The sequence below is a fragment of the Triticum urartu genome, chromosome 2A (genome assembly GCF_056163025.1).
Source record: "Triticum urartu cultivar PI428250 chromosome 2A, HENAU_Tu73, whole genome shotgun sequence".
NCBI lineage: Eukaryota > Viridiplantae > Streptophyta > Magnoliopsida > Poales > Poaceae > Triticum > Triticum urartu.
In genome coordinates this window covers 88,410,403-88,425,297 of record NC_141874.1, presented here as the reverse complement: position 1 = coordinate 88,425,297, position 14,895 = coordinate 88,410,403, and the positions used below count along the sequence as shown (strand labels likewise).

Sequence of the window (14,895 nt, the reverse complement as noted above, 5' to 3'; positions counted from 1 at the left end):
TCTTACTGAAAATTATTTGTAAAATATAAGAGTGAAACTTGCAAAGACCAAAAGTCAAAAAAAAAAATCATTGGTAGCCTAGAAGCTAGCTGAGAGACGTGCTTATAAATGTATAATGATCAGACGCAAAAGCTAACAAATCGATGTTAGCACTAGCAAGCAGGTTTTTTTTCCAAAAAAAAAAAACTAGCGTTTGGATTCTTTTTATATGGATGGCTAGCAACCAGATTTACGTATAGGCCGGCCACCCAGGCGGATGTGGGGCGAGCTGATTTTTAATTTTGGGTTTTGGGCTTTGACAAATTAAAATCTAACAAACAGACAAACAATGAAAAAATGAGGTCCCTATGAACATAGTTTCTATTTATTTATAATATAATAAAGCATGGGATCCTTAAAATAAAATAAAATAAATGAGATGGCGTTCACATCATACTTAGGTGTGAGGTATTATCTCACATCTAAATGTTGTATAGACAGACCTTAAGAAATTTTACCATGCTGAAAAAAGAAAGAAAACTTTTTTTTAAAACTCGCAGTGCGTTTTGTTACAGTGCCTCGGACCGCCACAGTACTTCGGTCCGCTACAGTGCCCGGTTCTCCCGATCGGCACTCGCTCGCTTCACTATTTCGTTCTAGCTCGGCAAGAAGCAGAGGAACAGCGAAACCCTAGATCCCGCCGCCGCCGCCGCCGCCAACAAACTCGCAAGACCTGATGGCGCTGCGTTCTCTGCTGACGAAGGTGCCGGCCCTTGGTCTCAGGTCTCGGGGGCCCGTCCACGCGCTCTCGCCGCCGCCGGCTGCTCGGCTTTTGTCCAGTGGTGGTCCGGTCAGTAAAATACCTCAACAATTAATGCATAATTTGTTGCAAACAACCTTAGATCTGACCAGCTACGTCCGGGTTTGATGCATCATTTATTTATTGCCTTAGAATTTTCGGAAGGATGCTAGGGGGGTGCTGTTCACTAAGATACTCGGATCTGATTTAAACTCCATCAGATCGAAAATGAATCCTTGCTCAGGAATTTCCGATTTGAGTCGTATTTGTAGCATCTGTTCACTCTATCGCATAGCCACGGCGTGCATCTCCTCCAGCGGCACCATGTAATCCATACAGTAGCGTTGTTACATGAACAAATCGAATGCCTCAGTCAGATCACGGTAAGATATATAGGAGGCTTTAATTAAAGATGTGGTATTCTGGGTGTGCAGATGAGAGCCGGAACGATATACATGAAGAAATCAAACAGTGGTAATCCAATGATCAAGTTTGGGACTTTGGGTACTTTGAATTTTAGAGTAGGCTTCGCACATGTTTTTATATGTCACCCATGTTATGTTAGCCAACAGAATCAGTTGAACACTCTATTTTTTTTTTCATCTGTACGTGCTGCATAAATAAATTTCATAATTGGTTTAATTGAATCAGTTGAGTACAGCCAACTGAACAGCTGTGTGTATGTCATGGGTTAGAATTTGGAAATTTTATGCTTTCATGATACTAATTGATGAGGACATGACTACCTTGGATACGACCAAAAATATTGCATACATGCATATTTGTCAGGTGATTTCTAATGCAAACTATTCAATAATCTATTTATGTTATCCAGAACAAAAATACTTCACACACTTTTGTGTTTTGTCTAATTGCAGGTGTATGGGACATTTGTACAATCCACATATGAAGATAAGGGAAAAGGAGAAGTTTAGGTTGTGTTCAAAAAGTCCTCTCACGTCACTTTTGGGGCAAGAGAAGATAGAGTCCAAGTCTCTCACGTTCTGGATTCAGATTCGGACTGCACAAATATGCATGTATGCAATATTTTTGGTCGTATCCAAGGTAGTCATGTCCTCATCACTAATTTCACCCTTCCTTTGATTGAATTTGTTTGGAGCCTGTCCATATTCTCTCCAACAATCAGCCCTCTAATTTCATGCCTATAGATGTTGTATTGTACGTATGTCTTCCGTTTGATGCGTTGCATAGGAGAACAACCATAGACTCACCTCCTATATATGTTGCATTGCAGATTGTAAGTATGGCATGTGACTTTTTATTGAGTAGGTCCTCATTCTTCATATTAGAGTTTAGTCAACTGAACTGGTGGTCTTTTTTGTTTAGTTCTTCTGATGGTCTTCTAATGCAATACGGAACTGATGGTCTAGTAGGTTCTTCTGATGATCTTCTGTGCACTGGTACATCAGAACTTTTCAACTGCAATACACAACTGATGGTCTTCTTTTTTTTATTAGTTATTCTGGGCATTCTTGTTAGCCTGAACTACATGGTAGCTAGCTTCCCTCCATCAGACAAAGCAGAGAAAAACAGACTGAACTCCAGTTATATGCAATGCAAGCTACCGACATTGCACACACACACACGAACTGGGTTGGCAGATGTGCTACTTTGCTGTTTTGAGGGTTGGAGCCTGAATGCTTTCTTGCTTATTTACAATTGATGGATACAGGCCCTTTTATAGGGCATACTACTGACTTGAGAGCTGCACAAAACGTGCACAACTTGCTAGCTAAGCCTAGAAGCTAACTGCGGTCCTTAAATTATATCCTGACATTCTTGTAGGGGGGACAAATCATTTCTGAAGGAAGTCCTACTACCATATATTCTGAAGAAGTAAAAGCCCTGGAAACAGACTGCGAAAGGCTCCAGGAGAAGATACACAGGGACATGGATAGTTTTTCTGAACTTCTGAGGTAAGTGCCTGTAGTACAGCTTAGTTTACATATAAGCTCGATACTGTTCCTGTCCTCTTATCAAACCCAATGTCATTATCTTAAAATCAAGAACTTATTTGAGCAAAATGTATTGCTTTATTATGTAATATTTGTTATAAGTTTACCCAATTGAGCTGATGATTTGTGCTTCTAGCTAGGTAAGTTACCTAGCTTTACTTAGATTAACTCTAGCAGATTCCTTAAAACAACCCCATTCCTTAAGAACAACTATTATACACAATTTGTTCGCATTTCTTATCCTTGTATTTTTCATGTATCGCATTCTGAGCTTGCTGAGACTGATCGTGCTTAACTTGCCGGTGGGGCCTACTTGTCACTGTTTTCATTCTTTCGAAGCAGCATTCTCTTCTTTCTTACAGCCAAACCTTTAGTCTTTAAAGAATCTAGCGCTAGAGCTGCTCTTAGATAGTCCTATTTACATTAATATTATACCTGAAAGGTAAATATCTTCATTAAAAGGCTTACCTAACACAATTGCTATTTCATGTGCAGGTCTGATGCTGAATATTATCGAAGGCTTACCAAGCAACTTAAAATGGTGGACACTGCATGTGGTGCTGCTATAGTCCTGGGTGTGTCGGCAGCAGTTTTTATGACGGTTATTTGATTTCTAGGGTGGTGGATATTCTACTATGAGTAAATTTTAAGCTATAATGGTTGGATATGTGCCTGATTTCAGATATTAAGCTATAAGGTACTTATGTATTAAGTGACCAGCAGTTATGGCGTACCTTCGTTTCGAAGGAGTAATCGTAATGTTTGAAGGTGTACCTTCTGAAGTTGATGAATTTTTAGGCGACAACTTTGTTCTTTGTTGACTTGTCTCGCGGACGCGATGCTGATGGATTTTTGGTCGATGCTAGTTGCTAGTTATACCACTCTAGCTAGTTACCTAGCTTTACTTAGATCAACTCTAGCAGATTTCTTAAAACGACCCCTTTCCTTAAGAACCGGTATTATACACAAAATACCCACTCTAGCAGATTCCTTGTGGCACTCCTTATCCTTATACTCCCTATGTTCCTTTATATAATTTATATTTATTTTTTAATAAAATTTCACAATGTAAGATGCATTTTTCTAATTTCTTTTTTAGCCTTGCAGAAAAAAGAGATGTACCTCTCTTCTAATTGCTTGTATCTCTTTCTTTTCTGACCTAATTGATTTACTTGCTACGAACCAATGAATTAGTCGTAATTTCGTGCTTGGTCACCCTGCGCTAAAAAATACACCTTATATAAAAGAGCGAAGAGAGTTTTTTTTTTAAGAATCATCCATAAAACCTTATGTATCTCATTCCTTAAAAAATTCTGGGCTTGGTGAGAGGGACATTTTCCTTTGATTGACCACGCAACGATGCGCAGGGACGTCGGGATGGGCGGCTGCTCTAGCTCCCTCGGTTGGACGCACCGCGAGAAGATGTTAAGACAAGAAAGGTGATCAAGGGCAGGCGGAGCCATGCTCAAGAGATTCGTCAAATTTGATTGTAATTTTCTTTTTTGACTGATGGTCTTTCCAATTTTGTAAGGTCAGCATCGACATTGTTGAACATAGCAGATCCGACGTGAACATAATATCCACACAATTTTCAAAAAAAACGTGAACCCTATTGATACTGTGTTGTGTTATGCAATCCGATTTTATTGTGGTTCGCAAAAGCCAGGAGATTAAGTAGCTTACGGTAAATAGAAGCAAGAAATTCGAACAATCTTCTTTGTAAAAATAAAATTTAATCTTCGTTGTGCTGCACACACGGAAAAACCCCAAGGAGAAATACAGTATGTAACTAGCTATCAATAAAACGGCTGCGTTCATTTGGCATGGATACATTGTGAACTGAACATTTTTGGCGGCCCGGTTTTATTCAGAGGCAACAGCTCATGGCTAAGTATCTTCTGCATCTTGTTTTGGTCAAAATGAGATTTTCCCCGGATCAATTTGCTGTATCAGCATACAAAAAATAGAACATCTGGTGTCACAGGAACTCCATGACCGATGCAGACTGGAATATCCGAGTACAAAGCTTGGACGGGCCTTCCGCCGAAGTGACAGCACATCCAATGCGAATACAGATCTCTGCTCACTAGAAAATCCACAACAAAGAGCAGAGGACCTGCCACCAGTGGCACGGTAATTTTGCACGTAGACCTGAAGCATTACGATTACGAGAACAGGGTCAGATATACCGTCTCTGATTGACAATTTTGTGCCAAAAAAGAGGCAGAACTAGCCTGTTAACGCTTGACCCATTGGAAGCTCTTCCTTGCCTTTGCCTTTCCAGGCTTCTTCCTTTCGACCACACGCGAATCTCTGGTTAAATATCCATCTGTTTGGAGCAAAAATGACGACATTAGTAACTTTGGAAGACCATGTGCGTGTGAGAAAGGACAGCAATTGCTATGATGCTCGCTGAGCATAGCGCAATGCAGTCCTGGTTTCTAATTCTGCTTTTACCTGCTTTGAGATATGGGCGTAGTCCTGGTTCCCAGTTCTGTAAGGCTCTGCTGATCCCTAGGCGCACAGCTCCAACTTGACCTGCAGTTAGAGAAAAGGAACTCGATTTGGAAGAGGTTTGGGTGCAACAGAAAGTGCAATAGTTGAAAGGTGCAAGGGATCCAGCACCAGGATGAATTGTTAAACACTGGTTCTTCTAAACCTACACTTGCAAGCATATTTCAGGTTCTAGAATCCTTGGAAACAGCATGAAGAAATATATACTCCATGATTGTACAGATATAATACTTCTCCTCCCGGAACCCAATCATAACTGAAAGACATAGATTGTTATAAATTGTTGAATACATGCCAGTCATAGCATATTGATGTGTCATGTGAAGATGCAATTTTGCACAAGCATGCATATTTTAGTTTATGCACGAGTATCTGACCCATTTCAGTACATAAAACTCATGGACTAGTACATGCATATGCTACCATGTGCTGAGTGCATCCATATAATATCCAGCATATCTACCTCTAACATGATTGTAAAAATACCACTTTCATATTGACATGACAATGGATATGCCTAGCCTGTAGAGAGATGACTGAACTTTTGAAACTGACCTGAAACACCACCACCTTTCACAGTACAAGCTACATCCCAAAGCCCCAACGTCTTGGTCACAGTAAATGGCCGAAGAAGATCAGCTCGATGGTCCAGAATTGGGAAGTAAGCATCAAACTGCTTGTCGTTGACAACAAACTTGCCATCACCAGGCTGAATCCAAACACGGGCAATGCTGCACTTCCTTTTACCTGTACCATAAGCCCTTCCTTTCTCATCAACTTGTCTCACACGTGCCTTAGCAATTTCCTCTTGCATTTGGCGTTCTACTTCAGCCCTGCTTGATGTTGCATTCATTTTCTGGATAGCTCTATCTTGTATTTCACTTAGAGGAGGCAATCCTGGTACTCCCCTGGCATCCTTCAAGAGGATCAAACTGTCAATCATATCCTCTGTAATCCCAGAGGCAGAAATGAGATCCCCAAATGCACGATCCGGACCTGCAACCAGGGAAAACTTTTATTATCACTAGGATGCATATGGGGCAGGCTAGCCGACAATACCATTATACAGATGTAGTGTTAGTTTTAGGCAAGTGATATAGCTAATTGATAAGTTTCTGGGACAAGCAGGATGCCGCTTGCACCCCTAGTTATTACTGTGTTACTTATATCAGCATGCACTGTTGATCCCCACATACAGTCTTACTCAAACCAGAACAAAAATTTGTAAAATCATCACACACAGCAGCTAAGATCATACTATATACTCCAATCGCTCATGAAGAGGCACAATAAAGACTATGAATTCATGATCATTAGAAGTGGCAAATAAACTAGCCATTCATATGGGCAGTTTACAACATGAATGAATGGCCTTATCAGGCAAGCACTACTGGGGACAAACATTTACATCAAACTTGATCCCAAGTTAACCTTAAGAAGCATTGAAACCAATGACATCCTAAACCATATGCAAATGTTGCATGCCTCGACAAGTTCACAGTCCACGGGCCAATCTCTAGACAAGCGAATATCAGTAAAAAGGTATTTGCAGCTTTCAGTTCAAGCGCAGGAACCTAGTATGATTATGATTGTGAACCTATATCTTAAACTTCGGCATTCAGTCAATTACTTCACTAATTCTGCACGCATAAACACAACCATATGCAGAGTCACTTAACTAATCCGGCACCAATAAACACAACCACATGCACGCCAATTTAGTTACCAGAGTACTGAGAAATCAAGCTGCACATATACATAATATGCATTTCTAGATCACCTTTGAGAGTTTCCATCAGCTGCTGCTCCCTCGCCTTGTCCTCCTGCCGCTGACGCTCCGCATCTTCTTCTTTCCCATCAACAAGCTCCTCGATCTGGGCACCCTCATCCGCGATCCCCTCAACCCCCACATCAAGCACAGCCGCGGCGAACGGATCGTCTTTCTCATCCTCCATATCCCACGTCCACGGCTCGGCCGGGGCCGCCTTTCTCGCGGTAGGCCGCGCTGCCGCGGCGGCATCCTTTCTCGCGGCGAACGGATCGTCTTTCTCACCCTCCAAATCCCACGTCCACGGCTCGGCCGGGGCCGCCTTCCTCGCGGAAGGCGCTGCCGCGGCCGCATCCTTGTAGATCTCCTCGAACACGTCGGCCTTGTCGCTGTCCTCCGCGCGGAAGTCCTTCGACCACGGGTCCTCGGCGACGGCGCTCGACCCTAGCGGCGCTTCGCCGGGGACGGCGGCGGCGGGGTCCACATCGGCGAAGGGGTCCGGATCTCCGGAGTCCTGCGTGAAGGCCCACGGTCTTCTGGTGTCGTCGTCGCCGCCGGAGGTGGAGAGGAGCCGCGGCGAGAGGAGGCGGGCGGGGAGGCGGCGAAATGGGAGAGGGGCGGAGAGAGGATGCGGGATCGAGGGCGCGGCGGCGGCGGCGGCGGGGTTGGTGGTCGTGGTCAGGGTCTGGAGGCCGCGCCGGAGGTGGTGGGAGGGGTGGAGGAGGCGGCGGAGCAGCATGGTGGTGCGCGGAGGGGGGCGGCGACCATTCGTGGAGGGCTACTAGGGTTTTAGCGGCATAACCGATTTCAGTTTTCTTGAATGCGCTTGCTCTGGGCGAACGTCCTCTCCACGAGCTTGCGTAATACGAACGTGAAAGCGTATTTTGATTTTTTCGTTTTCCAGGGAGAGAAAAACTTGAAGGCTCCAAGCAAGGATCCTGCATTCCAACTTCCAAGTCCACGCAACATGGAAATCTCTCCCCAGCCGCTGCCACCTAGGGTGCTTCCATGTCACCGTCTGGGTTCCCCTCTCGTCTTCCATCCATCGACGGTCGAAGGAGCAGGGAGCGTCTTATTCATTATTTTTTATAGGCAATGGTTTCATTTGGTTTTTGTTTTTCTAACGGCATCCACGAGGTTGAACCGGCAATCTGGGCTTGGAATAAGGTCTCTTCAGTCTCTCCTAACTTCGATGACGTTTGACTCGGCATTAACAAAGGGTATGTGAGCACTGGCAGAGCCTCATTGAGGCCAAATGGGGCCACGCCCCCCTTCCAAAAGTGAGAAATAAATTATACTACCAAATATTCTGGCTGAGTAAAGAGAAAATGATCGATTTAGAAGTAGAATGGTAGTCAGGTAGTGGTCGTGGCCACGTCTGTAACATGCAGCGCGCCGTAGGAAGTTCCAACCCGACGATTGATGTCCTTGTCATGATCGGAGATGGCCAGGGCAACACCATGGAGCAGGCTGCAGGGCTTGGTGGTGCTCGTGACGGACCCTTCTTCGGCATCAGTAGTGAGTTCTATCTCAACCTAGCATGCGCCGGCTACCGTGTCATCGTTGCACCGATCGTCTCCTTTGCTCATTCTGCGAAGAGATCAATGCGTCTGCAGACATCCCCAAGCCGCAGGCGGTGACCGTCGAGCTAGATGTCGCTGCCAGTGGGTCGGTCGTGTCGGTAGCTTGATCAACAATGCAAGACTCCAGCCCGCATAAAAAAACAATGCAAGACTCTGAAGTACTCATTTTGTGTGCTCTCGTTCAATACTTTTTTTCAGTCTCAGTTTTCTTTGAAATTACGGATGAAAACAACTTGGTCGTCATAATTCCACGCATGAGCTAAAAGTGCTTCTGGTTGGAAAAAAAACATAGAGTGCTTCATAGGAAGTGTTGGATAAGAACAACGATCAACTCATACTACTCCTAATCATGCAATTTTTTAAACAAATAAATCCCCCCCCTAGTTACCCTTCACGTTCCGTCACTACATGTGAGGATAGGTGTTGCAAAGCAGGTGTGATGCCAGATCTGTTGGCTCTTTAGATCTTGGCGGCTAGTGCATCTATCGAAGGAAGCGATTGGAATATTTATTGACACCGTCGCTTTGACCTCTTCATTTATTTTGTTGTACGATAAGGTCTGTTTTCTACAACCTCTAGACTGATAATAAAGGATTGCAAGTCTACGCCTGCATGGGTGATGCCCCAACAGATGTTCTTTTAACGGCTGTTGGATCTCGTTGTTAGCAGTGATTGGTTGTTGTGGTCTTCAAGCTCTTGTATGGCTAGAATGTTTGCAGGTGTCCCTATCATCCCTATCACTTACTACTTACTATTTGTTCATATTATTTTTCAAGCTAGAAGATGGCTTATATAAGTTTTGGTGTAGTTTTATTCTTTTCAAGTTGTTTTGTGTGTGTATTGTCCTTTGAAATGGTTTTATTATAACTTGTTGATTGATTGGAATCTTGTCGTGGTATCTCGCTAGTCCTTTATTGTGAAGCAATAACTAATTGCAAGCCACCGAAGAAGTTCGGGCGGCGCCTAAATATCATGATTTAGAACAAAGCATCACATTTATATTGCTGGAATTTTGTCTATTTTGGGCCTAGCTCAATAGCAGTTTCAGAAATTCCTAATAAATTCTAGAGGCCCACGCGGCCCATTCGTGCAAGGCAAGAGGTGGAACTAAAGTTTAGTCCCACGTTGCTAGTTTAGAGTGAGTTGGACCTATTTGTAAAGGAGACTCTTTCTCCACATGCATGAGGATGAGAACAAGAGGGACATCCACGCGTGCTCCTCCGCCGCCGCCCGCCTCGTCACGCCGTGCCGCGCCGCGCTGCGAGTTGCCGGAATGAGCCGAGCCGATGTCTAATTTTTTCCACGCATGACGGGTATACGAAAGGTCACGCGGAAGCTGAAACATTTTTGCTGTAGTGGAGATTGAATACGAACGGCGCACCTCTTCGCCTGCTGCCTGTCCGTTTCATCTCCCTCGTTCTCTTCAGCTCCCAGCGCAGCCTCTCGTCTCCTTCTTTTGCGCCTATAAAAGGGAGGTCGCTCCTCTCAGAGAGACGCATGATGTCTACTACACAACCTTCTTCTTAGAGACGTTGTTGGGCCTCTAAGTGCAGAGGTTTGTAGGACAGTAGCAAATTTCCCTCAAGTGGATGACCTAAGGTTTATCAATCCGTAGGAGGCGTAGGATGAAGATGGTCTCTCTCAAGCAACCCTGCAACCAAATAACAAAGAGTCTCTTGTGTCCCCAACACACCCAATACAATGGTAAATTGTATAGGTGCACTGGTTCGGCGAAGAGATGGTGATACAAGTGGTATATGGATAGTAGATAAATGTTTTTGTAATCTGAAAATATAAAAACAGCAAGGTAACTAATGATAAAAGTGAGAGTAAACGGTATTGCAATGTGTTGAAACAAGGCCTAGGGTTCATACTTTCGCTAGTGCAAGTTCCCTCAACAATAATAACATAATTGGATCACATAACTATCCCTCAACATGCAACACAGAGTCACTCCAAAGTCACAAATAGCGGAGAACAAACGAAGAGATTATGGTAGGGTACGAAACCACCTCAAAGTTATTCTTTCTAATCAATCCGTTGGGTTATTCCTATAAGTGTCACAAACAACCCTAGAGTTCATACTAGAATAACACCTTAAGACACAAATCAACCAAAACCCTAATGTCACCTAGATACTCCAATGTCACCTCAAGTATCCATGGGTATGATTATACGATATGCGTCACACAATCTCAGATTCATCTATTCGACCAACACATAGGACCTTCCAAAAATAACTTCTCCAATTGATTTCGTTCCGTTTCGACTCCGTTTGATATTCATTTTCTTCGAAACATTGAAATAGGCAAAAAACAGCAATTCTGGGCTGGGCCTCCGGTTAATAGGTTAGTCCCAAAAATAATATAAAAGTGGATAATAAAGCCCAATATTGCCCAAAACAGTAGATAACATAGCATAAAGCAATCAAAAATTATATATACGTTGGAGACGTATCAAGCATCCCCAAGCTTAATTCCTGCTCGTCCTCGAGTAGGTAAATAATAAAAACAGAATTTTTGATGCGGAGTGCTACTTGGCATAATTTCAATGCAATTCTTCTTAATTGTGGTATGAATATTCAGATCCGAAAGATTCAAGACAAAAGTTCATATTGACATAAAAATGATAATACTTCAAGCATACTAACTAAGCAATTATGTCTTCTCAAAATAACATGGCCAAAGAAAGTTCATCCCTACAAAATCATATAGTTTAGTCATGCTCCATTTTCGTCACACAAGAATGCTCTCATCATGCACAACCCCGATGACAAGCCAAGCAATTGTTTCATACTTTAGTAATCTCAAACCTATAAACTTTCACGCGATATATGAGCGCGAACCATGGACATAGCACTATGGGTGGAATAGAATATAATGAGGGGGGTTATGTGGAGAAGACAAAAAGGAGAAAGTCTCACATCAGCGAGGCTAATCAATGGGCTATGGAGATGCCCATCGATTGATGTTAATGCAAGGAGTAGGGATTGCCATGCAACGGATGCACTAGAGTTATAAATGTATGAAAGCTCAAAAAAGAAACTAAGTGGGTGTGCATCCAACTTGCTTGCTCACGAAGACCTAGGGCACTTGAGGAGGCCCATTGTTGGAATATACAAGCCAAGTTCTATAATGAAAATTTCCCCACTAGTATATGAAAGTGACAAAACAAGAGACTCTCTATCATGAAGATTATGGTGCTACTTTGGAGCACAAGTGTGGTAAAAGGATAGTAGCATTGTCCCTTCTCTCTTTTTCTCTCATTTTTTGGGGGCCTTCTCTTTTTTTACGACCTTTCTCTTTTTTTGGGCCTTCTCTTTTTATGGCCTTTTTTTATCCCTCACTTGGGACAATGCTCTAATAATGATGATCATCACACTTCTATTTATTTACAACTCAATGATTACAACTCGATACTAGAACAAAGATGACTCTATATGAATGCCTCCGGCGGTGTACCGGGATATGCAATGAATCAAGAGTGACATGTATGAAAGAATTATGAACGGTGGCTTTGCCACAAATACTATGTGAACTACATGATCATGCTAAGCAATATGACAATGATGAATGTGTCATGATAAACGAAATGGTGAAAAGTTGCATTGCAATATATCTCGGAATGGCTATGGAAATGCCATAATAGGTAGGTATGGTGGCTGTTTTGAGGAAGATACAAGGAGGTTTATGTGTGAAAGAGCATATCATATCACGGGGTTTGGATGCACCGGCGAAGTTTGCACCAACTCTCAATATGAGAAAGGGCAATGCACGGTACCGACGAGGCTAGCAAGGATGGTAGGGTGAGAGTGCGTATAATCCATGGACTCAACATTAGTCATAAAGAACTCACATACTTATTGCAAAAATCTACAAGTCATCAAAAACCTCGGCACTACGCGCATGCTCCTAGGGGGATAGATTGGTAGGAAAAGACCATCGCTCGTCCCCGACCGCCACTCATAAGGAAGACAATCAAATAACACCTCATGTTTCAAATTTGTTACACAACGTTTACCATACGTGCATGCTACGGGACTTGCAAACTTCAATGCAAGTATTTCTCAATTTCACAACCACTCAACTAGCACGACTTTGATATTATTACCTCCATATCTCAAAACAGTCATTAAGCATCAAACTTCTCTTAGTATTCAATGCACTCATAAGAAAGTTTTATTATTCTTGAATACCTAGCACATTAGGATTTTAAGCAAATTACCATGCTATTTAAGACTCTCAAAATAATCTAATTAAAGCATGAGAGTTCATCTATTTCTTCAAAATAAAACTACCACCATGCTCTAAAAGATATAAGTGAAGCACTAGAGCAACAACAAACTACTCCGAGAGATATAAGTGAAGGTCAATGAGTAGTTAAATAATTATGCAACTATGTGAAGACTCTCTAACATTTAAGAATTTCAGATCTTGGTATTTTATTCAAACAGCAAGCGAAGCAAAAAAAATGACATTCTAAGAATGGTAAACATCATGTGAAGAAGCAAAAACTTAGGATCAACCGAAACTAACCGATAGTTATTGAAGAAGAAAGGTGGGATGCCCCGGTTAGACGCTTGAGACTTCTTGAAATATTATCTTGGGATGCCTTGGGCATCCCCAAGCTTGAGATTTTGTGTCTCCTTAATTCCTCTCATATCACGGTCTCCCTAAATCTCAAAAGCTTCATCCACACAAAACTCGACAAGGACTCGTGAGATAAGTTAGTATAAACCATTGCCAAAACCTTATCATACTCTACTGTAGCAAATCACTAAAATTATTATTCAACATTGCATAATAAATGACTCTGCATATTTAATAGTCCTATCCTCAAATAGAATCATTAAAGAAGCAAACATAACAGCAATCTGCCTAAACAGGATAGTCTGTAAAGAATGCTGCAAGATCCACACTTCCCTAGCTCCAAAAATTATGAAAGAAAATTCCCACTGTAGTAAATTTATCAGATATTAATATGCAAAAGGTTTCAACATTTTATCACATTCTGACTTTTCTAGGGAATTATTGCAACAACGGTAAACTTTCTTTTTTCAAACAGAAACATGTATACTTGTAACATAGGCATAGTAAAGGCTATCAATGCCACTTTTATTGAAATAAAAGATGCAAAACATTGTTCTAAATAACAGCAAGAAAATCTTAAAAAAATAAATTGACGCTCCAAGCAAAACACATATCATGTGGCGAATAAAAATATAGCTGCAATTAAAGTTACCGATGAGCGAATACGAAAGAGGGGATGCCTTCCGGGGCATCCCCAAGCTTAGGCTTTTGGTTGTCCTTGAATATTACCTTGGGGTGCCTTGGGCATCCCCAAGCTTAGGCTCTTTCCACTCCTTATTCCATAGTCCATCGAATCCTTACCCAAAACTTGAAAACTTCACAACACAAAACTTAACAGAAAAGTCGTAAGCTCCGTTAGTATAAGAAAATAAATCACCACTTCAAGGTACTGTAATGAACTCATTCTTAATTTATATTGGTGTTAAACCTACTGTATTCCAACTTCTCTATGGTTTATAAACTATTTTACTAGCCATAGATTCATCAAAATAAGTAAACAACACATGAAAAGCAGAATCTGTCAAAAACAGAACAGTCTGTAGTAATCTGGATCAAACGTATACTTATGGAACTCATAAAATTCTCAAATAAATTTCTGGACCTGAGTAATTTATCTATTAATCATCTGCAAAAAGAATTAACTAAATAGAACTCTCAAAATAAAAATGGCAGCAATTCTCGTGAGCGCTAAAGTTTCTGTTTTTTACAGCATGATCAACAAGACTTTCCCCAAGTCTTCCCAAAGGTTCTACTTGGAACAAACACTAATAAAAAGCATAAAACCACATCTAAACAGAGGCTAGATGAATTATTTATTACTAAACGGTAACAAAAAGCAAGGAACTAAAATAAAATTGGGTTGCCTCCCAACAAGCGCTATCGTTTAATGCCCCTAGCTAGGCATGATGATTTCAATGATGCTCACATAAAAGATAAGAATTGAAATATAAAGAGAGCATCATGAAGAATATGACTAGCACATTTAAATCTAACATACTTCCTATGCATAGGGATTTTGTGAGCAAACAACTTGTGGGAACAAGAATCAACTTGCATAGGAAGGTAAAACAAGCACAATTTCAAGATTTTAAGCACATAGAGAGGAAACTTGATATTATTGCAATTCCTACAAGCATATGTTCCTCCCTCATAATAATTTTCAGTAGCATCATGAATGAATTCAACA

At 41.7% G+C, this 14,895-nt stretch overlaps 2 protein-coding genes across 3 annotated transcripts; one reads left to right on the top strand and one right to left on the bottom strand.

Annotated features, from left to right (window-relative positions):
• The first annotated feature begins 577 nt into the window (after positions 1–577).
• LOC125535882 (uncharacterized) lies at positions 578–3,575 on the top strand. 2 transcript variants are annotated; one of them, XM_087543254.1, is made up of 4 exons: positions 696–829; positions 1,657–1,843; positions 2,585–2,715; positions 3,250–3,575. In XM_087543254.1, exons 2-4 carry the CDS (start codon positions 1,661–1,663, stop codon positions 3,362–3,364), a joined length of 429 nt encoding a protein of 142 aa, XP_087399380.1. In that variant the 5' UTR covers positions 696–829; positions 1,657–1,660; the 3' UTR covers positions 3,365–3,575. The 2 variants fall into 2 exon arrangements, with proteins under 2 accessions (XP_048554905.1, XP_087399380.1); XM_048698948.2 differs by lacking the exon at positions 1,657–1,843 and having other exon boundaries at positions 578–829.
• An 881-nt stretch (positions 3,576–4,456) lies between these two features.
• Positions 4,457–7,834, bottom strand: LOC125535881 (Ribosomal protein S5 domain 2-like superfamily protein). The gene is made up of 5 exons (XM_048698947.2): positions 7,049–7,834; positions 5,824–6,264; positions 5,212–5,292; positions 4,989–5,083; positions 4,457–4,905 (listed from the first exon to the last, which is right to left on the bottom strand). The coding sequence occupies exons 1-4, from the start codon at positions 7,773–7,775 to the stop codon at positions 4,992–4,994; spliced, it is 1,341 nt and encodes a 446-aa protein (XP_048554904.2). The 5' UTR covers positions 7,776–7,834; the 3' UTR covers positions 4,457–4,905; positions 4,989–4,991.
• Positions 7,835–14,895: the final 7,061 nt, after the last annotated feature.

What these genes read in the sequence shown, in the direction of transcription:
- LOC125535882 (XM_087543254.1), top strand. Translation starts at nt 1,661, where the DNA reads ATGGGACATTTGTACAATCCACATATGAAGATAAGGGAAAAGGAGAAG. An exon ending in TATTTTTGGTCGTATCCAAG is followed by an intron (nt 1,844 to 2,584) that starts GTAGTCATGTCC and finishes ACATTCTTGTAG; the next exon opens with GGGGGACAAATCATTTCTGA. An exon ending in AGTTTTTCTGAACTTCTGAG is followed by an intron (nt 2,716 to 3,249) that starts GTAAGTGCCTGT and finishes TTTCATGTGCAG; the next exon opens with GTCTGATGCTGAATATTATC.
- LOC125535881 (XM_048698947.2), bottom strand. Translation starts at nt 7,775, where the DNA reads ATGCTGCTCCGCCGCCTCCTCCACCCCTCCCACCACCTCCGGCGCGGC. An exon ending in GAAAGGTGGTGGTGTTTCAG is followed by an intron (nt 5,293 to 5,823) that starts GTCAGTTTCAAA and finishes CTCTAACTGCAG; the next exon opens with GTCAAGTTGGAGCTGTGCGC. An exon ending in ACGCCCATATCTCAAAGCAG is followed by an intron (nt 5,084 to 5,211) that starts GTAAAAGCAGAA and finishes TGCTCCAAACAG; the next exon opens with ATGGATATTTAACCAGAGAT.